The sequence below is a fragment of the Aythya ferina genome (assembly GCF_964211825.1).
Source record: "Aythya ferina genome assembly, chromosome: 18".
NCBI classification, from domain to species: Eukaryota; Metazoa; Chordata; class Aves; order Anseriformes; family Anatidae; genus Aythya; species Aythya ferina.
In genome coordinates this window covers 3,246,160-3,273,409 of record NC_140317.1, presented here as the reverse complement: position 1 = coordinate 3,273,409, position 27,250 = coordinate 3,246,160, and the positions used below count along the sequence as shown (strand labels likewise).

The 27,250-nt window shown below is 56.8% G+C and overlaps 1 protein-coding gene across 1 annotated transcript; it reads left to right on the top strand.

Annotated features, from left to right (window-relative positions):
• Positions 1–949: 949 nt before the first annotated feature.
• LOC311421075 (heparan sulfate glucosamine 3-O-sulfotransferase 3B1-like) lies at positions 950–25,204 on the top strand. Its single transcript, XM_084492618.1, has 2 exons — positions 950–1,512; positions 24,165–25,204. Exons 1-2 carry the CDS (start codon positions 1,085–1,087, stop codon positions 24,781–24,783), a joined length of 1,047 nt encoding a protein of 348 aa, XP_084348744.1. The 5' UTR covers positions 950–1,084; the 3' UTR covers positions 24,784–25,204.
• The last annotated feature ends 2,046 nt before the right edge of the window (positions 25,205–27,250 follow it).

Genomic DNA, 27,250 nt, shown 5'->3' with positions numbered 1-27,250 from the left:
GAGAGACCTCTGAACCCGTGTCTTTAGTCTAGCAATTCAACTTACTATTTTGTCATTAAATCTTGTTCAGGGATAAAGGCGGCTGGTTAACATTCTTGTGTGAAGGCCCCGGGGGGCAGCCCAGGCTGGGGGTGTCTCGGCCAGGCTGCTGGGGCCAGGCTGCTCCCCACGGGGGTCGGGGGCGCACCGGGACGGGGAGAAGTCTCACGCCCTGGGAGCCCAGCTGTGGGCTCGGGCCTGAAATCCCCTTAAATCTCCCATTTTTTTTTGTAGTTTTACAGCACGAGGCGAGGCGCAGACCCCAGCTCCTTGCACACAGCCCCTGAGGAACCCCCCCGCGGTGCTGTTTCAGGGCTGGGTGCCAGCAGCCCGGGGCAGGGCGGGTGCCGTTTCCCCGCCCCACAGCAGGGCTCGGGGGGCTCCGAAATTTGGGGTCTGCGGGGTCACAGCGGGGGGAACAGCGCTCAGCAGGCGGAGGATCCCCGGCTGCAGGGCTGGAGATGGGGCGGAGGCACGGCGCAGACCCCAGCACCCAAAGGGGGGTTGGTTTGGGGACTTGGGAGCTGAGGGCAGCACCCGAGCAGCACGGGCGTGGGCCGGCAGGGCGTCGCCTGTCGCGACAGCGCGTGGCCGTGTCGCCTATCGCCCTGCCGCCCGCTCCGTACCGCGGCCGCTCCTGAGGCAGCCCCGGGCGCGGCTCCCCTCAGCGCGCCGCAGCCAATCAGCGCCTGTCCTCCCCCCCTCTCCCTCCCCTCTCCCCGCCCCTCCCCTCTCATTGGTCGCTCCCTCCCAGCGGCCGGGCCGGACAAGCGGCGGAGCGCGGCTCCCATTGGCCGCTCCCTCTGCCCGTCACCCGCCTCCCCTACCCCCTCCCCCGCCCCTCCGCCTTGGCTCCGCGCTGCCCGCGGCGGCGCCGCCGAGAGCGGGGCCGGGGCCGGGGCCGGGCGGGGGGCGCCGAGGGGGCGGGCGGCGGCCGCGGGGCCGCGCTGAGGCCGGGCCGGGCCGGGCAGATCCGAGCCGAGCCGGGCGGCCCCGAGCCGAGCCGAGCCGCCCCAGCCATGCAGCCGCGCGCGGCCGCGGGCACATGGGGCAGCCCCTGAAGCGGCGCCTCGACGTGCCCGGCGCGGTGCCCTCGGTGCTGCGGCGGCGGCTGCTGCTGCTGGGCGCCATGCTCGGCCTCTGGCTCTGCCTCTTCTACTCCTGCGGCGGCTCCTGCGCCGGGCTGGCGGCCCCCGGGGGCTCCCCGGAGCCGCGGGGTCCGTCGGGGGGCGGCCCGGCCCCCCCCCCTCCTCCTCCTCCTCCCCCGGGGCTGCCCGAGGCCGCCCGCCCCATCTCCAGCCTCACCGACGGCACCGGCAGCAAGCGGCTGCCGCAGGCCGTCATCATCGGCGTGAAGAAGGGGGGGACGCGGGCGCTGCTGGAGTTCCTGCGGGTGCACCCCGACGTGCGCGCCGTCGGCGCCGAGCCCCATTTCTTCGACCGCAACTACGAGCGGGGCCTCGCCTGGTACAGGTAGGGCACGGCACGGCACGGGATCGCTCCCCCGCCTCCAGGAAAAACCCCAAAATCCCCCCAAAAAAGCCCTGAGCCCGCTGGCCCCGTTACCCTCGGTGCGCGGTTCGCGCTGGCAGCGCGCTCAGTCCTGGAATCACACAGAAACGCTTTTTTTAATTATTATTATTTTTTTTTCCTTCCCTGCCGCTCGTCTCGCTGCGCTCCCGGGGCTTTATTTTTTATTATTATTTTTTATTATTTTAATTATTTTTATTATATATTTGCCGGCGCCTCCGTTTCCCGCACCCTCGGAGCGCGGCCGGGGCGGGACCCCCGGGGGGGGAATTTCATAGAGGGGACGGGAGAAGGGGCCGGGGAAGCGGCCGGCGGCGGGCGAGGCGTTAAAAGCGGTATTGAAAGCATTAAAAAGCATAAAAAGCTTTTTTAAAAAGCTCAAAAATCGCGGCACCGCTTCCCGCAGATGCCCCCGTGCGGGAGCCCGCAGGGTGCGGGGGGGATGCGCAGCCCCGACGGCAGCGCCTTCGCGTCCCCCCCCGGCGCCTCCGTGTTTTAATTCGGCTTTAATTCGGCTTTAATTCAGCTTTAATTCGGTCTCCGCTGGCTGTGTGTAGGGGAGCAGCGACCCAAATCTTGTGGCCGGGTGGCAGCCGAGCGGTGCTGAGCCCCAGGAGCTGCCACCCTCCGGGGCTCGCTGCGGGTTTCGGACGGTGCCAGCCCTTGGCTGGTGGTCAGGGGGTGCGGGTTGGGGTCTGGCCGGGCAGGAGGCGTTCCTGGGAGCGCTTTCGTTTTAGGAAATTGGAGGATTCGGGTGGAGGATGCAGCGGGTCGTCCCGGAGCAGCCGCAGGGAAAATCTCGGTGCGTTTGGGAAAAAAATATTTCCCTGCAAAAATGGTTTTGAAAGGAGGGCTTGTGTGCTGCAGAGCTGAGGAGCTGTCAGGGTTTATTAGCGAAATGGTGTTGTAGGTGTTGAACTCTGTTTTTAATTAGGCACCTAAATTAGACCGTAAAATGGTTGATTAATCTTTTACAAGAAGGAGGTGGAAGGGGAGAAGGAGGGAATAACGCTCACGATGGCACCAATCTGTTGGCCCAGGCGCAGCGGCCGCCAGTCCCCGTGCGGAGGGCACCCCTCGCGCTTACATTCGGAGGAGCTGCCATCGAAGTTGCCCTTAACTTCCTAAACCCCTTCTCGGGCTCAGCTGCCCCGACTGGAGCAGCACGGGCCCAATTTCCCCAGCCCCAGGGCTGAGCAGAGGCTGTGTGGAGGGCTGCTCGCCCCGAAACCTGGCCGCTCCTCGGGTCCGAGCCCCCAGCGCTCAGCCGGCACCGGGGTCGGGGAGCGAGGGAGGCTCAATAAATGTCTCGGTGCCCGACAGACGGGGAGAGGAATTGGCTCAAATCAACGGACGAGTGCTCGCGTTATTTCTAGCTTTGCTTTGAATTAGGCACAGGAGTTTGTTTCTCTGAATTTCAGCGTTAGAAATCGGGCGCTGCCCAGCCCCAAACTCCTCCTGTCTCCAGTGAATCGGCTCCTCCGCGCTCCTCGAGAGCACGCTGATTTCCACGAGCCCCAGTGAGGCTTTTATTTATTATCTTAATGGCAATAAGGAGAAGCGTTTGTGTTTGCTTGTTAATGGCCCAATAAAATTCGATTAAAAAAAATGCTGTAAAATATCTGCCGTGCCAGTGGCCGTGCACCGTGCTGGGCGAGCCTTGTCCCCGTTTTTCAGATGCTTTTGCACAAATTGGCTGGGCTGAACTTTGGACCTGGGGCAGTGTGAGTGCCCGGTTGTTGCAGTTTAACCCCATTGCCTGGCTTTGAAAAGATGAAGATGCAAGTTTTGACCCACACCTTATGGAAAGGAGATTTTATTCCACAGGCATTTAGTTAAATCTGGTCAGATTTGCTGGGCAGTTTTCTTGGGTTGGTTTTTTTTTTTTTTTTCCTTTTTTTTTTCTCTTTAAAAAGTTGTTGCTGCCCTGCAACGAAGTATCCCAAAGGAAAGTTTCTGCAGATTTATGAGAGACAGAATCATCTCAAATTTGCTCGTGGGGCTTGATGAAAACTTGTTTTCGGGGGTATTTGTGACTACCCACAGCGCTGTAAGTGCTGCGCCGTGCTAAAGCTTTCACGTACAGTAACTTTCAAATGAGGGACTGCAAACTTTTTTTCCTTGCTCCATTTGCCGTTAAGTGGAGGAGTTTAAAGCAGAATTTGTTTTTTTCCCATTTGTTTGGAAGGCAAAACGGTATCAGGGGGTGCTGACCGCTGTTCCTAAAAAGCAGAGGGAGAAGAAGTAAAAATGAAATAGATTTTCGATAGCGAGTTAGCTGGGAATCCAATGGAAACAACTTCGGTCCGCACGTTGCGGGGTTGCCCCCCGGTAATGAATGCAGCATGTTAACTGCTTGCAGGGAAAATATTTACCATGACAGAGGAGAAAGGGATCCAGCCCCTACTGCAAACTAATTGTAAGTAGCACCCGGGATCTGGGGCACTCACGAAGTTTCCCTGCGCAGCAGCGGGGCTGCGGCAGCTCAGCCGCGTGTGTGCCCGTCCGGGCAGGCGAGCGGCCCCCGACAGCCCCTGGAAGCTGCTGGAGGGGCTGGGGGGGGGATTTGCTTCTCCCCAGCCTGGGAAGTCGCTCGTTCGGCTTTCCTTTGCATCTCCTCCCGTTTCGCGCAATAACGATGCGCTTTTAATACAGTCGGGACATGAAAGCCTTTTGTCCCGTAATTAATATACGGAAAAAAAAAGCCACGGTGTCATTAGGGTTACGTGTTTAGGCTTTTTTTTTTTCCTTTATTTCTCACTTCGTGCCCGGTGGGCTGTGGCACCCGGTCCTGCCGCGGCTGAGCGTTCCCAGCCCCGCTCCCCCTCGCTGATTTATCGACCAGTCTGTGCCCTCCGCCAGGACCCCCGGGCACGCCGGCTGCAGGGCGCAGACTGCTTTCTCTTTTTTTTTTTTTTTTTTTTTTTTTTTTTTTTTTTTTTTTCTTTTTCCTTTTTTTTTTTCCTTCTTCCTCTGTGCCGAAACGCCCAGCTGGGTAGGGTCAGCAGGATCAGGCCCGGCTGCGAGCAGTGAGCAGCTTCAGGCGTGCGTTTCTTACACTCCCCAACCAGCTAAATAAGCAGAGGGGACCTTAAAGTGCAAATTGCTGCTTCGTGGCAATTGTTGAAGAAAGGGAAAATGTCCTTATTTGTTGTATTTTGGGGGTTTTGTTTTTGTATTTGTTTTTGTATTTGTTTTTTCCCCCCAGGAGCCTCCTTTTAGCCCAAGGGTGGGGCTGAGCAGGGCGTTGCTGGGAGCGGAGCAAGGATAAGGCAGCGGATGGCTCGGAGGGGTGAAAGCTCTGCTAAACTGAGGGTAAATCTTGAGCGAGGCAGAATTTTACCCCCTGTGTTTGGCTGTAAAAATCCCAAATTTACAGTGGCAGCAAGTCAAACACCCGCATACTGCTTGCCACCACGCTTTGCAGCCACCCCGCTGTCCCACCACAGCCAGGTATTTGTAAGCTCCCCGCATTGTTTCTGCGGGGTGTCCCGCAGCTCCTTGGCCCCAGGAAGCTCGGGAACGGGCCCGCTTCTCCCGGGGGAGCTCCACGTAAAGCCCCCGTGGCTGAGCGAGGAGCAGTTCCTCCAGCACACTCCCAGGAGCCACACGGGGTTGGAACCAGCGCGTCCCAAGGGACAGTCGTGTTCTCCAGGGTGGCTTTGCCAAGCAGCGTCCCGTTGAGATTTTATCTACTTGAGGTAAAAATATATCATAGAAAAAAAACAACTGTTGGCCGTGCATTGTGCCCTGCTGACTTTTCGTGGTACCCCTTGCCTCGTGCCCAGGAGCGGGGCTGGCTGTGCCCCCTCAGCCGCTCCCACCGCCATCGCCTTTGGTCCCTGGGCCAAGTTTGGAAGCAAACGGCCCCAAAAAAGAAGGGCTGGGCTGCTATAATCAGTCAGCAAGGCCCTTGTGTTTGCATGGGCTCATTCCTCCAGATCTGAGGAGGGTTGAGTTGTTCAAACAGATGGCAAAGATTATTCGTGTTGCTGGGGTTTCAGCGCGCCGCTCCGTTTCAAGCATGTTGCCCGATATGACGCACGTGACAAGTTCTTCCCAGCACGACGCTGGGGGGGACGACATTGTCTGCCGCGATCGGGTTTCATGGCCTCACCTGTTGAGCTGCTGAACTTTTCAACGTTGGCCATGCGTTGGGGGCGACTTATTTGGCTGGTGGATCTGCTTGGCTAATCGTGTTAGCGCAGCGCCGTGCCGGGGAGCGCTCGGCTCCTTCTTGGCATGAGAATGGTGGGAAGAAAAACCCGCGGGCTGGGCTCCGGCTTGGGGAGTTTTAGGTTATTTTTTTTCTCGTTCAAGTGGGCAGATCTCTGTAACGTGCTGTGCTTTGGATACCTCTGGGCGCTTCCAGTCGAGGCTGTGCTTTTAAAAGCATCCAGCGAGCCCCAGATGTGGTGGCTGTAAAAACTCAACCTAAACTGCCGTTCTTCCGAGCTGCGTCTCAGACCTGCCCAGGTCCTGAACTTGTCTCCCCGTCAGGCCTCGCTTGCTAAACTGCTCCGTCTGCCCGAGCCTGGATTCGGTGCTATTAATCCATCCCGAGTGGCAAGAAGCCTAATTAAGTGATCTTTCAGCGCCAGCGTTCACCTCTTCTGCCGGTGTGACCGTGGGTGATCAATGGGTCACGGGGATAATGAATGGGCCAGGGCGGTGCGGGGACACTTCACACGTGGGCTCCAACAACAAACAGCAGGGCTCGTTAGTGCAGCGCTGTAATTAGGGGGTCAGGGGCTATCGGCGCTACCTGTTGTCACCACGTGGGCAGTGACCGGAGGGGACGCCTCTGCCTCGGCTGCGAGTGACTAAGTGCCGCGCCGGGTTGGGGCTTGCTGCCGATGAGTGTGCCGGGCTTGCCCACGCCGGTGCAATTTCAGGGCTTTCAGCAGCTGGTGGGGAGTTTCTTAATTAGCTCGTGAGCAACGCCGAGCGCGGTGGAGAGGAGCGCGGCCCTGCGGCTGTCACCAGTGGCGGCCGGGAGGCGGCTGAGTCAATGCGGCCCTCGTCCGGGCTAACGTGAAGGGGAGGAGGGCTCCGGTGGGGAAATTCATCCGTGGGGTCAGTGTGGGGCTTGGGGTGATGCTGGTCGCCGTTGGGTTTGCTGCCGTGGGGCACCAAAGGGTCCCTCTGAGCTCCTCCTGCCTGCGGGGTGCGATGTGCCGCAGAGCTCGGTCCGAAAAGGTCACAGGAGGGAGACGACGGCTGCTGGTGCCATGTTGGCCTCAAATGTTCCCCAGGGTGGCTTCTGCGCTTTGTAACAGCTGAGGACCAAGGAGGAGAATGCGGGGTGCTGCGGGGTTGTGTGCGCTGTGCTTGTGCGGGGTGCTGTGAGCCGGCCTCCTCGATGGCTGGCGTCCCAAATCTGGTGTCCCGGCCCTGCCGGCGCCCGGGCTCCTTCAGGAGTTGTGTGGAGAGGCTCGGAGGTTTGGGTGGCAGGGGATTTCGGTGCTGCTGGTCGGAGAGTTTGAGGAAAATAGATGTGAAAGTGCTGGCAAGAAGACCTCACGCTGACTTCAAGTAACTGAATGTTGCACTTGGTATTTCTGCTGTTGTACGTGAGCGTGGTGGTGCCCCGTCACGTGGTGGGCAGCAGGGAAGGGGAGAACGTGACTTAGAGAAAAATGGTGTGTTCTGCTAAATCCTCCTCAGAAGTGCCCTGGAACCAGTCTTGTTCAGACTCTGTTTGGTTTTCTCCTCTCCTACAGAAAAGGGATGGAGATGGGAACGTCCCTGCTGAGGGACACTGAGCACTGCCTTTAAGGGCATCACGGCAGTGGGGCATCTGACCCCAAAATGATTTTGTGCCAGCCAGTTACCCCTGTTCTCCAGGTGACTTCCTACAGCTTGGGCCAGCCTGGGGCCACTCTGCAGCCACCTTGCTGCTAAAATTCACGAGGTCAGGGCTGTAACCCAGCCAGCCAGTGCAGGGGGTGCTGTGGGGGCTTCTGAAAACCCACCGCAGTGCCCAGTGGTGCACAGGAGCCTCTCCTGGGGGCTGGCAGGCCCGTTCCTGCCTGTGTGAGCAGAGAGCAAGGATCGTGCATGGGATTTTATTTTCTGTGCCTGTGCACAGCGTTGTAGGAGGACGTACATATTTTATACATCCCTTGCTGAATGTGAATGCGAGGCCAAATCCTGCGCTGCTGCAGCAGTGGTCCTGTGGCACCGAGTACAGCTGGTGTGGGAATGCTGATCCTGGTACAGTGCGCTTCTCCTGCCTGGATCTGGCTCTGGGGAGGGGATGGGACCTCAGCCCCGTGCTGCTGGCCTGGGCAGGAGCTGCTGCTCTGCAGGAGCTGGGCTTTGAAATTTCCCTGTGTTCGATGCTGTCCAAACAGGATCAGGCCCCCGGCGTGCATCCATGCGATGGCGAATTCAGAAAACGTTTCTCCAGCAGCACGCACGTCCTCTTGGGCAAAATCCGTCCCAATGATTAACGTTGCTAAAGCCCCCAGAAAGCAGCTCTGTGTTCCAGCCCCTCCGAGGCACCGAACCCAAACGTGTTGGAAATCGGGACAGCCGGCGGCGCGCTGGTGGAGGCGGAGGAAGTCATTGGAGAAGTGCTGAGAGGTGGTGGGAGGACGGCTGAAGGCAGGAAAAGCAGAGCATGTTGGCACGGCGCTGAGGTTGGGATCGCAGCAGGATTTTGGGTTCCTCCTGTTGATGTGCAGGGGGCTGAGCCCGGCGCTGCCGAGACCTTCCCGTCACTAGGGGGAGGACAAAACCCCGGCGCTGTGTTCATGAAGTTCCCTGCCTCTTCATCGGGCTATTAAATGTTTGTTTAAAAACTGGCACTGCCTGCAGCTCTGGCACTCACACAGCTTATATTTTAAAGATGTATTAGGCTTGGAAGGAGCGCGGGAGGTGTTGGAGTAAACAGCAGGTGTGTCACAGCCCGTCAGTGCCAGCGGTGTCCTGAGCTGGCTCGTTCATGAGGCTGGAGGAGCTGCAGGGGCCCCAGCAGCTCCCCCTGCCCCGTGTCCTTGTGCAAAGGATGCTCAACACAGTGCCTCTGGGCTCCAACCCCTGAGTGCCCACAGATTGCAGCCTAAAAGGGTTTGTGAGCATCTGAACGTCCCCGAGCGTTTGCCCTGGCATCGTCGTGGCTCTGGGTGGCATCACTGCGAGCTGAGCCACGCAACAGCCAAGCAGCCAGAGCATCACCCCTGCTCGAGGAGATGGATGGGGATGGGGGGGGAATCAGCAGATCCCACCTCCTGCCACCTTCCCCAGGGCCATGCACAAGCTTGCTGCAGCTTAATGCAAAGCGTGGAGTTGTTCCTGTTCTTTAAATTCCCTCCTCAGCAGCTCTGCTATCTAACAAGCCCTGGGCTGTCTGCATGGGGTTCTGTAAAGCGGAGGGAGTAGCTGCCAGGGGGTGCTGAGCAGCGAGCGAAACCTCGGGAGAAGATACGGGCCGTGCCAAAGCAGAAGTGGAATAGCAGGTTAGTGTTTCACGCTGGGTTTGCTGCGAGCCGAGAGGGGCCGGGAGCTGCTGTCTGCTCCGAAGCCTCTTAATTACAGGCTGGCGCGGCGCTGCCCGGCCAGCTCGGCGCGGGGAGGAGCGGCCCGGCCCGGTGTCTCGGCGCACCCCGACGCCTCGGCCACCCGCCCTCGCTGCACCGTGGCTCCCCCCAGAGACGGTTTCAAGGTCAGGCTGCTAAATGCAGTGTAATAATTAATTAAGCTATATATAAACAGCGAGCTCACGCGGTCCTAAAGCAGATTAGGAGCGCGGGAGTTTCCTCTCGCCCGCCTTCCTTGCCATGGCTGTTGCCTTGCTTGGTTTCTCTGCGGCGAGCCCTGCAGTTGTCACGCTCGGCCGTCCCAGCACGGGTCACCAGTTGTGGTGAGCAGCTGCAGGCCTGGGGCTGAGCCGAAAAACCATGGGGGCAGAGCCAAGTCTGCCTGCTCCTGGGCTCCCCGCCTCGCCCAGTTCCCCCATCGATCCCTGTCTTCTTGTGGTGCTGGAGGAAGGGACATGTGCGGCATCTCTGCCTTCCCCATCCATGCCTGTACTGGGAAGGATGCAGGGATTCGGGGATTCGCCTTCAGCAACAGGCGTTGCAGGACTCCTGTTGCTGCGAGGCTCAGTGCAGCAATAACCCACTTGCATAAGTTTTTATTTCTCCCTGTGGTGATGGGAGAAGTGCTCCGTGGAAAGCTGGTTTCCGTGGGGTTTGGAGTGTGGAGGTGGAGGACTGAGCCAGGCCGGGTTTCCTGGAAAAGCTACAGCAACCTGAAGTTTGTAACAAGGCATGAGATTGGAGCCAAACAAGTGCTTGCTGGGTGACTCCAGCAGGGCTGAAATTTGGACAGTATCAAAACCGATGCTCTTTTTATTTTTAAACCCTTACATCTATCCAAAAAGGGGCAAAACTCATTGAAAACCCCAAAAGTAAACATTTAGGGGTAAGGCTGAGTTCATACTGCGGGTTACTTTTGATGGAGCTGCAGAAACATCCCAGGAAAACTAAAAGCTGTATCTCTTCATCAGGCTGAGGCCGTCTGTGCTGTCAGGTGCCGAGACAGTTGGAGAAGAGCAGAGCAGCTTTCAGCACGTGCAGATCAGGCTGGGTTTTGAAGAACATGAGTACACCACACACGTCCACCGAGTCTGATCCTTAGCTTTGTATAGGGGAATCCTCAAAAAACCCCACCAGGCCCAACAGCCGGCTCCAGGAGTGGGGCAGCAGCATCACTGCACACCTTGCTTCCCTTCTGCTGCTGCACCACGGCACCTACTAGTGCACGACTACGTGGACCCCTGTGCTGGTGGCCACCACCAGGGCTGGTGGGAAGAGGTGCCCGAGGTGACGGGCTCCACATGAGAGGTTGCATTTGGGTGCTGAGGTTGCCCTTCCCCAGCTCCGTGGCTCTCTGGGCCAGAAGTGGCTTGTCTCAGTTTGCAGGCACCGGGCTGTGTCTACCTCCAGGAGCTGGAGGCAGCGAGAAGGGGCTTTGTGAGGGCTCACAATGGAGTCCCGAATTACTTCAGTCCTGGTCCGAGGGGGCCCGGCTGTCTCTTTGGGAACCCAAGGGTGTAGAGATCAAAGGTGCGGGTGAGTCAATTACAATTCACATTTGGTTCATCCATATGTTTGGGTATTTGAAAGACTTCAATGGTAACCCATTTTATATCTCTTATGCCCATTGATTTGTTAATCTGACACTCGGTTTCATCTGAATGACAATGGTGCTCATTCAGACTCCTCGGTGTTCAGGGAAAAGTCATTTCACTTGGGTTGTGCTCCAAGGCCTCAGCATACCAGCCCACTGGGCTCTTTGTGCCGAGGGGCTGGCGGACCGGGGGATAATTCGGCCCTGCAGCCGGCTTTGGAAGGAGATGGGCTCCTAGCAGCAAGGGCTGGGGTTGGTTTGTGCATGCATTTCTCCAGGACCTTGCTGCTGGGGTGGACCTGCTCCTTTCAGGAATGCTGGAGGCAGATGTTGGGTTTTGGCGTGGTGATTCTGCCCCACGAGGTCCTCTCTTGTTGCCACCATAGCTGCAAACCTGCCCTCGGAGCCAGCAGGGTGTGAAGCAGGCAGGGTTACGAGGCAAGGACCAAGCTCTCAGCAGGGAGAACCCTCCCAAACCCAGCCCGAGCGAGTGTGTTGGACGAGATCAAATTATCGGTATGGCAACGCGCAGTCTCTAATTATGGGAATACCTTTTTAATTAGAAGTAGTGCTTTGCATCTGCTGTACTTGCAGCAGAGCATCTCCACCAGCTGAGTCTGCTCTTTAAGGAGCCCTCGACTGCGTTTGGCTGCTTGCTGGTGACCAATCTCCATCCCACGTAATGACTGGGGCAGGAGGGGCGGCTGCAGCCAGACCTGCTCCTTCTTGTTCCCCTAATTGGAGCCTGTCTCCCTGCTCCGCTGGGAATCTCTCTCCTTCCCAGGGCTGTTTGTGTTTCCTTCTGCTCTGCCCTGGGCTCCGCAGCGCCACCGGGACCCACCTTGTGGCACGGCGGCACCGCCGCCTCCATTGCCTCCGTGGGCACGTTCCTCTTTCAACCTGGAATTTAATTTCATTGTCTGTCTCCGGTGTTTGCTGTGAGGGGTGAGAGGGGTGGGGAGGCACTGAGGAGGGCCCCACTGGCCCGACTGGAGACGCTGTGGGAGGAGGATCCCATTTTGGACACGTGTTGTCCCTCACAGCCTGCTCTGTTTACAACTGCTTCCTCTCCCAGGCCCCGGCTACACCTTAATGGCTGTCATGGCAAATCCATTAAGGAATGAGGTGAGGTGGCAATCCCATTTGTGTTCAGATGCGTTTAGGGATCAGTGCTGAGAGGATCACCGGTGTGATCCAGGCCTGCTGTTCGGCGGGTGGCACACACAGCTCGCCCCGAGGCGGGCTGCACAGACCAGGCCCGTGGCCAGATGGCCGCCGGCTGTGGTCACGTCGGTGCCACCTGCCCTGTGCCCGCTGCAAGCCTCACCTCCTTTAGTGAGGAACAGAACAGCTGCTCAGGCTGGGATGGAGGCTGGAGACCCCGGGAAATGGCTCGGGTGGCTCGGTGTGGAGTAAGCCTAAACCAATTTAGGGTTCTTGAAGGACTCGAAAGGGCCAGCTGGAGCTGGGGGGCCCTTACTGCCCTGTCCCCATCTGCTGTAAGGTAGAAGTGGTTTGGAGCAGGTCTAAGCCATCCTGTGAGGATGTCAAAACGTGTTAGAAATGTGAGCTGCTGCTGGACAGCAGGGAGCAGGAGAGCTGGGCCCTGTGAGTGTGGGGTGTGCTTGCTTGGTTGGCACCGTCCTGTGTAACTGCTCTTTGTCTGAGTTTGTTCATCGCTGCAGTACCACCGGGATGGTAACCTGTCCTCTGACGGTCACACGGTCACAGGGGGTTCTGTTACCTTTGAAGCAGTCCCGTTCCCTTGAAGCAATTGTGGGTGATCCCCAGTGCCACCCGCATGTGGTTCGGGTGCTGCTGAAGAACCATCAGAGGCACACAGCTGGGGGCTGGCAGCACCTTCCCAGCATCACTCGGACCATGTTATGAGCATGCATACATACATGGCTCATAGCAAAAAGGACAGAAAAAATAACTTTTTCAAGGGTTGATGGTGCAAATGGAAAGCTGGCTGCTTTGTGAGCTGTTGTTTCCAAGACCTCTGCTGTTCAGACAGTGCTGGTCACTTACTTTTTGCCCACAGTATCCCATTAGGCACAGAAGGTGGATTCCTGGAGATGTCGTGTGGCTTTTTAAAGACCTGCAGCCCTTTAGGCAGATGTATATCTGTCCTCAGGCTGCTCTGAAGCCTGTCCTGGCCTTGCCACCCCAAGAGCTACACTCCTGCAGGCTGCACAGGGGCCGAGCTGCTCCGTGGAGGATGCTCCAAGGACTCCCCGTGCCTGGAGGAGAGCTCTGGATGAACAGAGCAGTTTCTCCTCTCCTTTCTCTGCTCTGCTGCCCCCATGGTGAGGAAGAGGAGCAGAGCTCACACAGCTGCCACCATCACCCGTCCCTTTCGGGGCTTTTTGCCCACCCCACAGAGGGACGGATCACTGAGGGTGCCTCCCGGGCAGCAAGGGGCTTTATCGGGGGCTTTGCTCCTAATCACAGGAGGGCTGGGCTTCACGGGGGCCGTGTGTGTGGAGGAGGCCAGGAGAGCCCTCCCTGTGCAAATGGGAGGCCGCTCGCACGGGCGCCGAACAAAAGGCAGCATTATCGGTGTGACTTGTTACCTGCCTGTGCAGGCACGCACATTAGGGCATTAATTTAGGTCTTGGGGGAGAAACACAAAAGACCTCTCAGCGGGGCTGTGATTTATGAACGTGGCGAGAGGGGAGCGCGGGTCCTGCCCATATCTCGCTGCGTTGGTTTTGTCTGGGGGCTGTTGACTTGTGCCGCGTTTAGTTAGGGGGTGGCTCTGCGCTTTGTGGCCTTTAGTTTTTTTCCTCTCCGTAGCGAAATCAGAGCAGGTGAAACGTGGTGCCCTGGCTGTTCCAGGGAGAGGGAAGGGGTGCAGAAGCGTTGGCTTCCCCTGTGGATTTACAAGCATAAAAATCCATCTCCATGTAAACCCTACAGGCTGTCACCCCAAGATGGACCCACGCAGGCGTTGCTTCCCTTGAACTGAGCTCTTCTGTTCTGGGGGAGCTCTCCCTGTTGCAGTGTGCCTGCAGAAATGCTGCCATGGTGTGTAGCGGCCCTACAAGTGATGGGGGGTTACATGAAGTGACCCTTTTCTCCTGCATTAAATACACAAACCGCACCTCTTGGGTCCAAAACGAGACGTGCTCTGCTCGCTGGGCTCCCCACCACCCGCATGACAGGCCCCTGGAGAAAGCCTTTAGGGATGAGGCTGGTGGATGACCTCCCATGGGCTTACGGGGTTACAGGGATGTGGTGGGGATAGGGAATTCCTCCAGGTGTCCTAGCAGGGGATGGGAGGCCCCATGCTGGGGGCAAGTCTCGGGATCTGGCCCCACAGCCCCTTTGGGGCGGCCAGGAGGATGCTCTGCTGCTGCTGGTGCTGGGATGTTCAGCTGCTGTTAGCCACCGTGCTGCTTGGGTTGGACATCAAATTCTTGAAAGACCTGGGGTTTCAGGGACACCAGCTGAAAGCCAACAAACCATGTTCCCCAAAATCCTCATGTGCGTGGGGCTTAACCCGATGGAGTTTGATCCCTTTGCTGCAGGGATGTGCTTCTCCAGGAATGAGGGGAGGTGCCCAAAGGACCAGTGAAGAGCAGCGCCTGTGGGGCTTGAGCACCTTGGAGGGGATCGGGGCCATTACTGTGAATGAGGAGAGGAAATGTCTTTATTTTGGACGGGGCCGTTTGGTTCCTGCAGCTCAGCAGGTTCTGGGTGCGGTGTCCCACGGACAGGGGGAATCTGCACTGCCCAAATGTTGAGCTCACGGCAGCGTCGTGGCACCAGGCTGTGCTAAACCAGCGGTCCCTGCGAGGTGCTCCAGGAGCATCGCTGTGTTGCTGTGAATATGAGTGGATCTACTGAACCTTTAGGTCGCATAAGCTCAGTAAACATAACGCAACTCAGGGCTGTGAATCTCTGAGGGAAGGGAAATGGCTGGTCCTCTAGGTTCACGCAGTGTAAGAGCCAGAAGCCAGGCAGCTGGGAGAATTTACCTTACCCAGGGAGCGCGTTGGGAGTGCTGAAACTCTGCAGATGCCTCAAACCCTGCCTCCTTTTCCTCCCTTTTTGCCTAATTTATAGAAGGAAATGTAACTGCTGCTTTGCCCTGGGCTCCTGGACACCATGAAAGTAACCTTGGCTTGTTCCAGACCTGTGCCTGCACGGCTCTGTTGGGCTGCGGACCTGAGCCCCCCGTGCGCTGGGTGCAGGAGCTGCTGGTGGAGGCAGGGAGGCCTCGTGGTGCCTGAGGAGAGGGAAGGAGGCTGCGGGGGTGCAGCTGGAGCACTTGAGCTGGGATAAATCGCAGTTAAACCTTTCGGTGGGGTGTACCTGGAGGGAACGTCACGCAGGAGTAAAATGCTTGGCCGGGGGCAGCTGGCCTGTGCTCTGCTGCAATAAAGCCCCAGTCCCAGTTTGCCAGTTAGCTCAGTCGTGTTTCCTGCTGGGTTTGGGGTTGTTTTCCCCCCTTAAATCACGTGTTTCACAGAGCTGCCCCCTCCCTGCTCTTCTTTTAAACAAAAACAGTGGTTTTCTTTTTCTTTTTTTTTCTGAAATGGAGACAGATTACTCTAATCTCACATGACTCGAGCAGTGGGCAGCGAAGTCCGGTGCTGCTGTGCGATATTCTGAAGAACTCACCCAGAAACAGCAATTAGCTTTTAATGGGGGCGCCGTGCCCGCCAGGAAGAGGAACCAGAGCCCTTTGTGCCCGGGGCGGCAGCGGGGGGACCTGGTGGCCCTGAAAGGGACCGGGCTTGACCGGGAGGAGTAAGATGCTCATTGCAGCCCCACCCCCTTTCTGCACTCAAAAGCTCTTATTTTCAGAGCAAAGCACCATTGAAGCATCGGGACAATGGAGACCAAATCCTGCTGGGGGGAGGGAGGTGCTGGCAATCGCATCTTTTGTTGCTTTTACTCCTCTCCCTGCCTATGGCCTTCCCCCTCCAAGAAACCCACATAGATGCTCGCTAGCTGATAATGCAATCACTTTCTTGGGACTTCGCTAATAGGATTATAATTATTACTGGAGATAAAGTGAAGTGAATGGAATATTTACCACTTCATCTTAAATTATTGTAAATCCCTCCAAAGCAGCCCTTTGATATGTAAAGCGCCGCGCCTCTCCCCTCAGCGAAGATCATTATTTAGTGGAAGTCCAGAGCTTTTAAGTACGACGGGGGGACAGAAAGAGGCTTTGCTGTTTACATAAAGAGCAGAACCTGTATAATGAACTGGTGGACTTGATGAATATCTCGCCTGGCTCCAGCAAAGGCGGAGGGAAAGTTCTTGGGGAGCGTTTCTCACCGGGATGCAGGGCTGGGGCACGAGGCCAGGTGCTGGTGCACCACGAGCGAGCAAGGAGCTGGGGCGGGCTGTGCTCCCTGCAAGTCTGTGAGATGGGTGAGGGAGCTGCCAAAGCACAGACAAACCGCTCCAGGGCCAGGAGGGTCCTGAGCTGAACTTGGTGAAGGCAGGAGCACTGCTTGGGGGCTGCCTGAGCCCTCCTGTGGCCATGGTTAGAGCCAACGGTGGCTTTGCCCAGCCCAGGAGCAGTGCTGCTCTGGGTTATTCCTTCCCCTGTAGTCTTCAGCTGTACGGTGTGGCCGCATTGCCCTGTCCCCTCCTTGGGGCTCTGCCTGCACGCAGTGGGAAGGACCAGCTGCTGGTGCCCCTCTTCCCCCTTCTCCCCAGCATTTGTTGGGGTTTTTCATCCTCATCGAAGGAACTGAGGTCAGACTCCGTGGCTGGAGTCTGTTCCCAGGTGGTGGTGGACACCAGGACGTGAGGACGCCGCCTTTCCATCCCGTCAGAGCCCATGGAAGGAGCTCCTCGCTGGGGAGCCTTCACGTGCTGCTGCCTTCCTCTGCTCCCCTACTGCCCAGAGTCTGCAACAGGTGATGGGGACCTGAGAGATCTGGGGGCAGGGAGCGAGGAGGGTGAGAAAAACCACAGCTTTCATGCCCACGTATTATTTTCCCCTTTCCCTTCTCCTTCATCTCCCCCTTCATCACCCCCGAAGTTCATTAATTCCCATCATCTGGTTTGTGTAAGCGTCGTGGCGACTGTTTGAGGGAGCTGGATAGAGTTACACCCCTTTCAAAAAGGCCGGGGCTGCTCCACAGCCGTTCCCTTTTATTGTTGTATAATTTGCCAACCCAAACATCGGGCTCCCCGCTCGAGACAAAGGCGCACATGTTGCTCTCACCGCTGCTAATAAAAAGAGGAGAGGCCGCGTGCTACCGTACCGGTCCTTGGTGGGAGGAGAGGGCAGCCCGAGATGGGGAAATCGGGCTAAGAAAAATCAGATGTGTCAACTAAGAAAGCAGCAAGTGCTCCTGGCCTTGAACAGGCATTTGCTGTTCAACCTCTCTTGGTTTCTTCCTCCTCATCATCTTCCTCCTTTCCCGGATGGATCTGCTGGCACCAGCAAGCCGAGTGTCGAAGCCAGCGCGCCTCGCTGCCGGTGGCAGGCTCCGTGATGCCATTAAAAGGCTTTATTACTCCTCCGTTCTTTCCCCGGGCTTGTCAGGTCCTTGCTTTAGAGCAGTATTTCTGGGGCTTGATGGTTTTATGGTCCAGCTTTAGGGAAAAGCAGCCATAAAGGCTCAGCCTCTCGTGGGGAGGCTCAGCCCTGCTGTTCGCCCCGGTGTGCTCGGGACCAGACTCTTATCTCGGCGCTGTTCCTATCTTCTGCAAAGCTCAGCCAGGGCTTTAAGGAGCCTCACGATAATCCTGCTCCTTTCGGCGTTTGCTTTCTTGTAACCAATACGAGGGGGTTTGCTGTCCAGCGATAACGGAGATAGCGGCGCATAGTTTAAGCTCCACAAAGCCGGTTGAAAGCCGGGGGTAAATACCAGCCGATGGTGTCTGGGTGCTGCGGTACCCACAGAGGGAGCTGGGGACGGAGCCTTCGGAGTCCTCCCGTGCTGCATCCCCATGGGACTGGGATGGGAGCGGTTCTGCTGCTGCTGAGAGGGGCAGAATGGGACCGGGACAGGTCCAGTGTGGTGGTCCTGGGACCCGATACTGGTGATGCTCTGGGTTTTTGCTTCCCAGACCTTCGCTTGCTATCGGGTGCTGACAGGGAATGAAGCCGGCAGTGTTAGTGCAATCCTTGCCCCGCTCACGTTTTTTTGTGTTTGTCCTGCTGTCCGACAGCCTCGTGCTGCCTCAGAGACGTGCACCAACCGAGTGTCACCCTGGCAGAGCAGTGGTAGGCAGAGCCGCTCACTGCCAGCCCGTCCCTTCCTGCCCATCTGCAGCTCTGACCGATCTCACTTGGCCTAAATTTATTTATTTATAGGGAGCAGAGAAGCAGGGGGATAGAAAATGGGAATTGCAAGGGGAATGGCAGTGAAACCTTTCTCAAAAGCGTGTTTGATTCAAGGCAGCAGGCAGACAGGATGGGGCTTTGGGGGACCCCGAGCTGAGCAGGGCCAGGGACCCGAACAGCCCTGAGGAATGGGGATGGGATGGGACAGCGTGCATGGGCTGCAGAGCATCAGCGTGGGAGGCTTCATCCTGCCTCATCTTCTGTATTCGTTTCTGTAAAGATTTTCTGATCTGGTACCACCAGGCTCGTTTGCTTTCAGCGTCCCAGGCAACCCACAAGTTAGAAAAGCGACAAAAGCCACGCCAGGTTCATCAGTTGCTCCAAATTGTCCCTCCGTGTGTGCTGGGCTGCCTCGGCTGCTCACCTCACCTGGGGGCTAAAAATCTCCCTCCAGGCTGAGAGAAGAGTTTTTGTGCTCGCTTTTTCCATTTCTGCTCACCTTTCTTGCCATACGCTTTCGGACTAATCCGTGTGGTTTTTCAGACTGCCTGTTGCGAGAATCTGGGGGCACTTTCCCCAGAAACTGTCAGCTTTCCAAATTTTGGTTTTCTGGGAAGAAATGACTTTTTCTTTTCTCGAAACACCAGTCAGGAATTTGGGTAGAGCGTGGCCAGAAATAGGCTGGCTGCTCTGCCTGCACACCGCTGTGCGGCCAAGCAAACGCTCCTGGATTACAGGGCTGAGCTCGGTGTAAACGTGGCTGGTGTCCAAAATAGCTTGACTTCTCTTCCCCACCTTTCCTCTATTTTCCTTGCTTCTAAGGCACAGTTGTGGGGGAAAGCCTAAAAATCCTGCACAAAAAGCTGTTCCCCCTGTATCTGCCACAGGGCTTGTGCAGATGCTGCCTGGACTGCCCTGGAGCCTGCAGGGAGCTTTTTGGCATCCCGAAATGTTGGTGATCTGTCCTAAATTTTACGATGCTTCTCATGGGTTTAGAATTCCCTGCGCACAGCTAGCCCTCGCCCTCTGGAGTGAGGTTTTGTTGTCCTTGCAGAGGGAAACCGAGGCAGCTCAGGGGTCTGGGGGTGCTTTGAGACCAGAGCGAGCCTTCGCTGCAGCACGAGGCACCCCCATTTGAACCCCACCGGTGCACAGGGAGCCTTGCACCTCCCCTCTGCCTCCAGCTTTGTTTCGCTGGGGTGCTGTGAGCACTGTTTTGGGGGAGGGTGGCTCCTGTGCCAGGGAGGTTTGGGGCAGTGCTCACTTCCTCGCCAAGCACAGCATCCACGCAGCTCCCAGAGCGATGCTGCGAGGGCACCTCCGGTTCCTGGGTAGCACAAAGGACAGACTCAGCCCCAAGCCCTCCCCAGGGAGGAGAAATCATAATCCGCTTGGCTCCGGGACTTGTGGCTGGGGGCAGGAGCACCTGGGCTCACCGGGTCCCTGCTGGGCGGCCTGACGGTGACCTCCATACGGGCAGGTGGCTGGGGGGCCACCTCTGCCCCCAGGCTGGGCCAGCACAGCCACACCTTGGGGCTTGGGGCTCCAACAGCCCCCACAGAGTTTTTTTTGGGTGGCAGGAGGTGGCAGACATCCCTGGGGGCACAAGCAGCCATAGCCATGCCCACAGGTAGTGGAGGTGGCTCACTGCCATGCAGGTGGGTGTAGGGGAGCGGCCATCCCTCCCCGCGGTGGGATTCCCAGTTGGGTGATGCTGCCGGTCCTGCTGGGCTCCAGTGCATCCCCTGGGGTGCTGCTCCCCTCCCCGGGAGGCTGCGGTCTGTCCCGTACATCCGTCTGTCCTTCCTGCCCGTCTGTCCTACCTGCCGCCGGCGGCGAGGCAGCCGCAGATTAGCCCGCAGCCCCTCTGCGCAGACCAAAGCTGCCACCGAGGGCATTAGGCTGCAGGATTGGATTACCCCGGGGCCACCTGTCATCCCCACGCTGTAAATTCAGCTTGCCCTGGGTCCGGTTTTCACATTAGGGAAGTTTGCACTTAAAAAATTACAAATCCTCCTCCCCCGCCCCGAGCCCCTCCAAGCCAGCAGGGTGTATTTTAGCATCCCGACCTACTGCGGGCTTCGGAGCTGCGCAGGGCTGGGGATTAGGGGTGTTTGAGTGGGGAGAGCCTTTATTGGGTTACCCTAAGTGGTTAATAGGTAAAGTAGGCCAATCCATCTTTAGGCTAAGCCTATCACTGCGCCTACGAAGGGTGCAGGCTTCGCGGGGGAAATACTCATTAGGGGAAAAGCTTTTCCTCTGTCTCGGTGTGTTCGTAGCTCGGAGTGAGGGACCCTGCTCCCTGCCTGGGGGGAGTTCATGGCCGTGATCCCCCCGCCTCTCCGTCCTTCCCTGGGACCTCGGGTGCTGCGTGTGGTGCTCAGGGGTGTGGGGGTTTGGTGCCTGGCACCCTGGCATTCCTCTGCTGTGCCCACAGAGCAGCAGCTCGTCCCTTCCCAAGCGGGGACGCAGGGAGAGGGTTCAAAGGCAGGGCTCTGGGACTCTCTGCTCTGGGATGTTCTCAAGGCTGAAAGGGCTTAAAAGGCTCAGACAGTTCCCAGTCAATATGAAACAGGATGATTCGGGTGCACGCGCTGGCTCCAGAGGTTTTTGAATCCCAGATTGCCAGAAGGCAGGAGGATAACAAGGCAGGAGGGACGGCGTGCCAAGCTTCTCATGCCGCCTTCATTTTCCACCCTGCTATCTGCTGCAGCTCGTCTCCATCCAGCGCCGTCCCGGCTGGTGCCGCAGCTTTGTCTGCGCTCAGGTGGCCGCTTCCCACAGCCCGACTCCCTCCTCGCCTCCCTTTCCTCTCCCGTACAGACAGCGGCTGCGTCTCGGCACCCCTGCCTTGCACCACGAAGCCGCCGAGTCTGTGACGTGTCTGTGAAACCTCCGTGGAAAGCAGGGTGGAAAGCAGGGGCCCCGCAGCGCTCAGGAGCTGCCCTGGGCGTCCTGCACCGTGCTGGGATCTTGCTGATCCTGCCCTTCTCTCCGTGGCTGCAGCTCCTCCAGCCCTTACAGCTCTGTGTTCCCCTCCCTTTGGCGCTGCCCCTGGTGTCTGGCAGCCTCAGGAGCAGACACGTTGCGGGCTGGAGCCTGCTCCTGCTCCTGCTCCTGCTCCCAGCACTGCCTGCAGTGTGCGCGTTGTGCCAGAGTGCAGTGCTCTGCCCTTCTCCATTCTCCAAATTCTCCAATTTTGCCCTTCTCCAGGTGTGGTGTGACTGGGAACAATCCCCTCTTGGTGACTTTTCCGCCTGCGTTGAGTTCAGAGCAGCAAAACCTTCCCGCTCCTCCTGTCCCCGAGGCTCTGCTGTCTCTGGCTGCCAGCAGGACGGGTGCTGCCTCTGTGGGAGATTTCGGCAGCCCTGGGAAAGCTCCGTGCTGCAGGCAGGCCCGTGCAGTGAAACTTTGCTTTCCTGGATGTGACGCTGTCAGGGGTTCAAACCGCGTCCACGGGTCACAGCATTTGGCTTCACTCTCTGCTGTTGTGCAGCCACGTTTCCAGCAAGGCAGTGCCCAAGAGCCCCCAGGACCTTAACAGGGGGCTCTGCCCTGCACCCATCTGGGTGGAGGAAGGGGAGTGCTGGAGGGGCCGGGTTTGATGGATCCTGTTCTTGGTTTGGGGTTGAAGGCCCCGTTTCTATCCCTGCTCCCCTAACCCATGCTGGCCGGAGGGCGGTAGCAGTGTCAGTGTGCTTTGGCTTCTCTTGCCCTGGCGGGTCAGCAGTGAGATATTCTGCACGTGCCAGGAATTCAGCTCCTCTCCAAAACCCCACTTGTGGGAGGGCTGGGGATGGACAGAACCGAGTGTGCTCAGCTTTCTGCAACAAGACCCCTTGGTTGGCCTCAGGCACGGATCAGGAGCAGGGCTTCAGGTGCTGGTGGCTCTGCGAGGGAACTGCCACCGGTGGATGCCTCCCAGACGAGGAACTGCTCCCTCCTGACTTCCACTTCTGGCTCCTCTGGGTTCCTGAAGCGCTAATTAAGAGTTTCCCAACCAGATCGCCTGACTCCGCACCTCCACCCCCAGCAATTTCCTCCTCTTTCCCAGGGCTCTGGGGCCCAGCCCTACCCAAGGCCTCTCTTGTGCAAGGAGAAAAAAAAAACTAAGCCTTGCATCATTCCCAGGAGCCTGGTAAATGCTGGTTGCAGCAGCCCTGGAGGGGAAGTCGGTGGCGATGTCCGGGCCCTGTACGATGGACCTAAGGGCTGCTAAGGGCTTCGGTGCAGCCTGACTGTCCTGGGCACGTCCTGGGGAGCGTTTGCCTCTCCTGGCAGGTCCCAAGCCCTGAAGGACTTCACAGGTTGACACCAACCCCTTAAATCAAGCTGGGGAGCGCTCAGTGGCCAGCGCAGGATGTACCACTCAGATTTAATGTGGCCATAAAAAGAGACATGGCGTAATGCGGAGTCTGTCAAAATCCACGCCAGCCCACGTTAGATTTAAGAGTTGCTCTCTGAGCATTAATGACTGGCGCTTTCTGAAGGCGCGACCAGTTTGCCAAATTCTCCAGAAAGCTGAGGGATCTGTCGGTTTTATTTCAGTCACTGCTTGCCAGCGGGCGCCAGCTCCCGGTTTCCAGAAGCTCTCACACCCCAGGAGCCGGGTGGACCGGACACGAGTTGTGTCTGTGCGTGATGCTCTGCGTTGTGTGAAACGGCAGCCCTAGGGGATGCTGCTGCCCCTGGGGCCCCTTTGCTTGGGGTCCACCACCGCCTCTCCCGGTCACCCAGGTGGAGCTGGTGCGGGGCTTATCGCCCACCAGGGGCCTATGCCGAATGGGGGGGGTCTGGGCTGCACAGAGCTCCCCTCCTGCACGATGTGGGGGCTGGAGGTGTGTGTGGTCACCCGGCCCTTGTCAGTAGGGACACGGTGTGAAGGTACTGCCAGGAGACGAAGCAGAATGCCAGGCACAATCTGCATCAAATAGCCAGTGCGTGAACGGCTACTGTCTAAATTTAATAGGCACACAACACTTTATGGTTCAATCAAACCACTCATTCTGGATTTTCCTATTATTTGCCATCAGATCAGATGGGTCACATTTCTTCCCCCTTGGCTTCTTATTAAGCAAAGGGGAACAAGCGGTGGCTGTGTGCAGCACAGCCGAGGGTAACGCTCCTCCAGGCTGGCAGCTCACACGCTCACCGGTCGTTTCTCTGCGATGGGTGGATGCTTTGAGAACTTAATCAAGTTTTATAGCTTTAATTTTGTGACAAACTCCCCTCTTGCCTTTTTTAACCGGCTCACAGCAAATGAGCCCCATTGGGTATAAAGGGAAAGAACTGGCAGAAGGTCTATTATTTAGGCTTGTCCATGGCTGTTAGGAAAAAATTACTTTATGCTTTGAGCCACTTCCACCATTTCTGCAAGATCTCCAGTTTTTCCCCATGTGGTTAATTACAAATAGCCAGAGTAATGTGGTGGGATTGCTCAAGGATTTGGGCTTCTAGGGTGTTTTGTGAGGGTGCATCCTGCCTGGGAGCTGAGTTTTCCATGCTCATGTGCCGTATCCCAGCCAGCGTGGCGGTGGAGGAGAGAGGGGAGAGGTTGTCCTCACTCGGTGCAGGACTGGGACATGCTGAAGATGCCACCAGCAGCTCTTGATGCTCCTTCTTGTGCTTGTTAGGGAAATACTCTGCTGGGTGCAGGGGACCAAGGTAGCTAGGTGACAAGCTAGGCACATGCTGGGGACAAATTGCACCATCTCGCCTGAATTGGGAAAAACATTGTGTTTGGGATGCTAAGGGAAAGCAGGGTGGATGTGCTTTGGTGAGCTCCTGGCTTCTGCTAAGCCCTTCTTCTTGTTACCATGGGGGAAATGAGCTCTGGGCTGGGAGCTCTCTGCTGTTGACCTGAGCCACGCGAAATGCTGCTGTGGACTCATCCTGGCTGGATCATCAGCTGGGAACGGGCATGGTACATGCAGCCACGTACGTGTGGCCTGACTCACCCAGCCCGGGGAGACTGCTCAGCTGGGTTTCTAACAGTAGCCTTTAATAATAATAATCCCTCCCCAGCCTCTAAATCACTGGAAAATGGATTTATCAGTCCAAGCCGGATGACCCACGCAGGCATTTTAGGGAGGAAAATCGTGAATCTGTGTGTATCTGTATGCATGTTTGCATGTATTATGTGTATTTTCCCTGCTGTTCCCTGCTGTAACCCGTGTGTTGTGTTCTGCTGCAGGGACCTCATGCCCAGGACCCTGGAGGGGCAGATCACCATGGAGAAGACCCCCAGCTACTTCGTCACCAAGGAGGCCCCGGCCCGCATCTCCTCCATGTCCAAGGGCACGAAGCTCATCGTGGTGGTGCGGGACCCCGTGACCAGAGCCATCTCGGACTACACCCAGACGCTCTCCAAGAAGCCCGATATCCCCACCTTTGAGAGCCTGACCTTCAAAAACAGGACTACGGGCCTGATCGACACCTCGTGGAGCGCCATCCAGATCGGCATCTACGCCAAGCACCTGGAGAACTGGCTCCTCTACTTCCCCATCGGGCAGATCCTCTTCGTCAGCGGGGAGAGGCTGATCAGCGACCCCGCGGGGGAGCTGGGCAGGGTCCAGGACTTTCTGGGCCTCAAGAGGATCATCACCGACAAACACTTCTACTTCAACAAAACCAAGGGCTTCCCCTGCCTGAAGAAGGCGGAGGGCAGCAGCAAACCCCACTGCCTGGGGAAAACGAAAGGCAGGACCCACCCCGACATCGACCAGGAGGTGGTGCAGAGGCTGCGGGACTTCTACCGGCCTTTCAACATGAAGTTCTACCAGATGACGGGGCAGGACTTCGGCTGGGACTGAGGCTGGTGTGGGAAAGTCCCCTGTAATTACTTGCCCAGCACGGTTTGCGTATATAAAGAGATATATATGTATGTAAAATGTACAGAAATCTATTTTATAATAATTTATTTTTAATTCCTAAGCAATTAATTCACTAAGCTGCCTAACCGCACTGGCTAGAATGGTAGCCCGTAACCTGTTTAACATTCCACCCTGTTTAATTCTAATACATCTCTCCTTTCTTTTTTTTTTTCCTCCCATTTTCTCCCCTTTTTGGTTTGGTTTGTAACAGACGGTGCTTCCATTTTTCCTAAAGAATATTTGTATTTAAAAAATCGAAAAAAAAAAAAAGAAAAAAAAAAAGAAAGGGCGGGAGGGGAGGGAAAGCACAAATTTATTTTTGTTACGGGTATCTGGCCTTTATAAACACTTGCTTTCCCTATTCCGGTGTCCCGGTCTCTGCTCCCTTGTCCTGGGGGGGTTCTGTGGGGTGGGCGGGGGGCAGCCGCACACCTTCCTGCAGCCCGGGTGCCTGCGTGGGGCACCCCAAGCCATACAGCCCCTGCTCGGTGTCCCAGGCTCCACGGGGCTCTTTGCCTTGCAGAGAGGCCCCAGAGCCTGTGGTGTGGGCAGAGCCGGCCCCTCAGCCTACTTCTCCTTGCCCGGTGGCAAGGAGGCTCTTTCCCACAACCCCTCTATGCATTTGAAATCTTTACTGCAGGACAAATGTGAAAATGTGTGTGTGTGTGTGTGTGTAGGTGCCGCGCTCCATGCCGGTTGCAGGTGGCGTTGCTCCGGCAGTGCCTGCGCACGTGCTGAGATTTCCCAGGTAGTCCATTTACTTCTGCAGCCTCCTTGCTCCTGCCAGCCCGTTGGTGCTGTTTGCTGTGGCTGTTTGGTGGTGAAAAGGTTCTTTGGAGCTGGTCTGGATCTAGTCCTGGTCCTGCTCAGGTGCGTGCAGCCCAGAGCAGACCCAGTGGTTGCAGAGGTGTGCGGGCAGAGCGCTGCCCTTGGGGCTTTGGTTGAACCTCAGGGCTCTGGGCTCAGCTTGGCTCAGCCCACCCGGCACCCAGCAGTGCTGGTGAGGCGTGCGTGGGCTCACAGGGGGGTGCTGAGCTCCGGTGTGCCCTGGAGGAATGGGAGATGCTGAGCACGATGAGGCTGAGCCTCGTAGTAAACCTGCTGTGAGCTGGATCAGCTTCCTCCTTGGGCTTTGCCTCCAAACGAGTCTTCCTACAAAAAGAAGGTGAGGCGAATCCTCTCCTTTGTACCCCGAGCCATTTCTAGCACCAAAGCAACGCTTTAGGGCCGACACGGTCCTGCTGCCGGAGGTCACCAACGTGAGCGTGGGACCTGCTGTGCCACGCAGGTTGAGGGAGCACACACACCACCCTGTCCTCCAAAACACAGCTGGGAACCCAGGGTGGTGGATGGATCTATGCACATTTGGGGTGTTTTGGTGCCCACCCAGGCCCCCGGCCCTGCTCCCCAGTCAGGTGATGGATACACCAGCACATCACAAATCCCTGCGGTGCTGGGTGGCCCAGGGGAAGGTGCTGCAGGGCTTAGGTGGGGTGCTAAGTAAATGCTTCCTGGTGGAAAAGAGTGACTTGGGGTTCTCAAACCCTCAGTCTTCCTACTATGCAACGTGTGGAAGATGCTTGTCCTCTCCACGAGCCCGGGGCGAGCTCCCAGCTGTGGCTGCGCTGGCCATGTCCTTCCACGCAGTCACCGCTTTGATGGCTTCCTTGCCCATGGGTCCCTCTGGGGCACGTGTGCGTGCCTGGTGTTTAATGCTGGACTATTGAGCATCCCCTCTCTCCTCCTGGAAACAGCTTCTTCATGTCCTGATGCCTTCCTCAGCTGTATGGCGGAGCAGGGGCTTAATTTGTATAATCAAGCCCTGCTGCAAAAAGCTCTCATGAAGCAATCTTGTTGGAGAGTAGAAACACAGAGGGTGAATAATAACTCTTGTAACCTTAAGCAAATCGTTAGGCCTTTGTAATGAAGTCTGTAGCAGACTTCATCTAATATAAAGGCCTCACCTAACAATGTGACAAGAAAGGTGAATTCCCCGTGGCGTACATCTGGTTGCTAATACTGGAATCAGTTCTATTGTCATCATTAAAAAACAAAACAAAACTTATCTTTTTTTTTTTTTTTTAAGTTAAGCTTGGAGGTGTGATTAGAAGTTCTTTTTTTCTTCTTTCTTTTTTTTTTTCCCATTTTTTTTTCCAATTTTGTTTTTCCTTCACATTGTTACATTAATTTATGGCTGAGTTTCATTCAGTCCTGTATTCCGAAGTGCAGTACAGGTATTAGTGATGTGTTGTCTGTAACATGGTACTGTAGAGTAGCCAATTTGTTTAAAAAAAAAAAAAAAAAAAAAAAAAAAGAACAAAATGGAAAGAAAAAAAAAAGTCTGAAAAAATGTAAATCAAATATTTTGTGGTACGAACAACACAAATTAATTTTACACAGAGAAAGA

What these genes read in the sequence shown, in the direction of transcription:
- LOC311421075 (XM_084492618.1), top strand. Translation starts at nt 1,085, where the DNA reads ATGGGGCAGCCCCTGAAGCGGCGCCTCGACGTGCCCGGCGCGGTGCCC. An exon ending in CGGGGCCTCGCCTGGTACAG is followed by an intron (nt 1,513 to 24,164) that starts GTAGGGCACGGC and finishes GTTCTGCTGCAG; the next exon opens with GGACCTCATGCCCAGGACCC.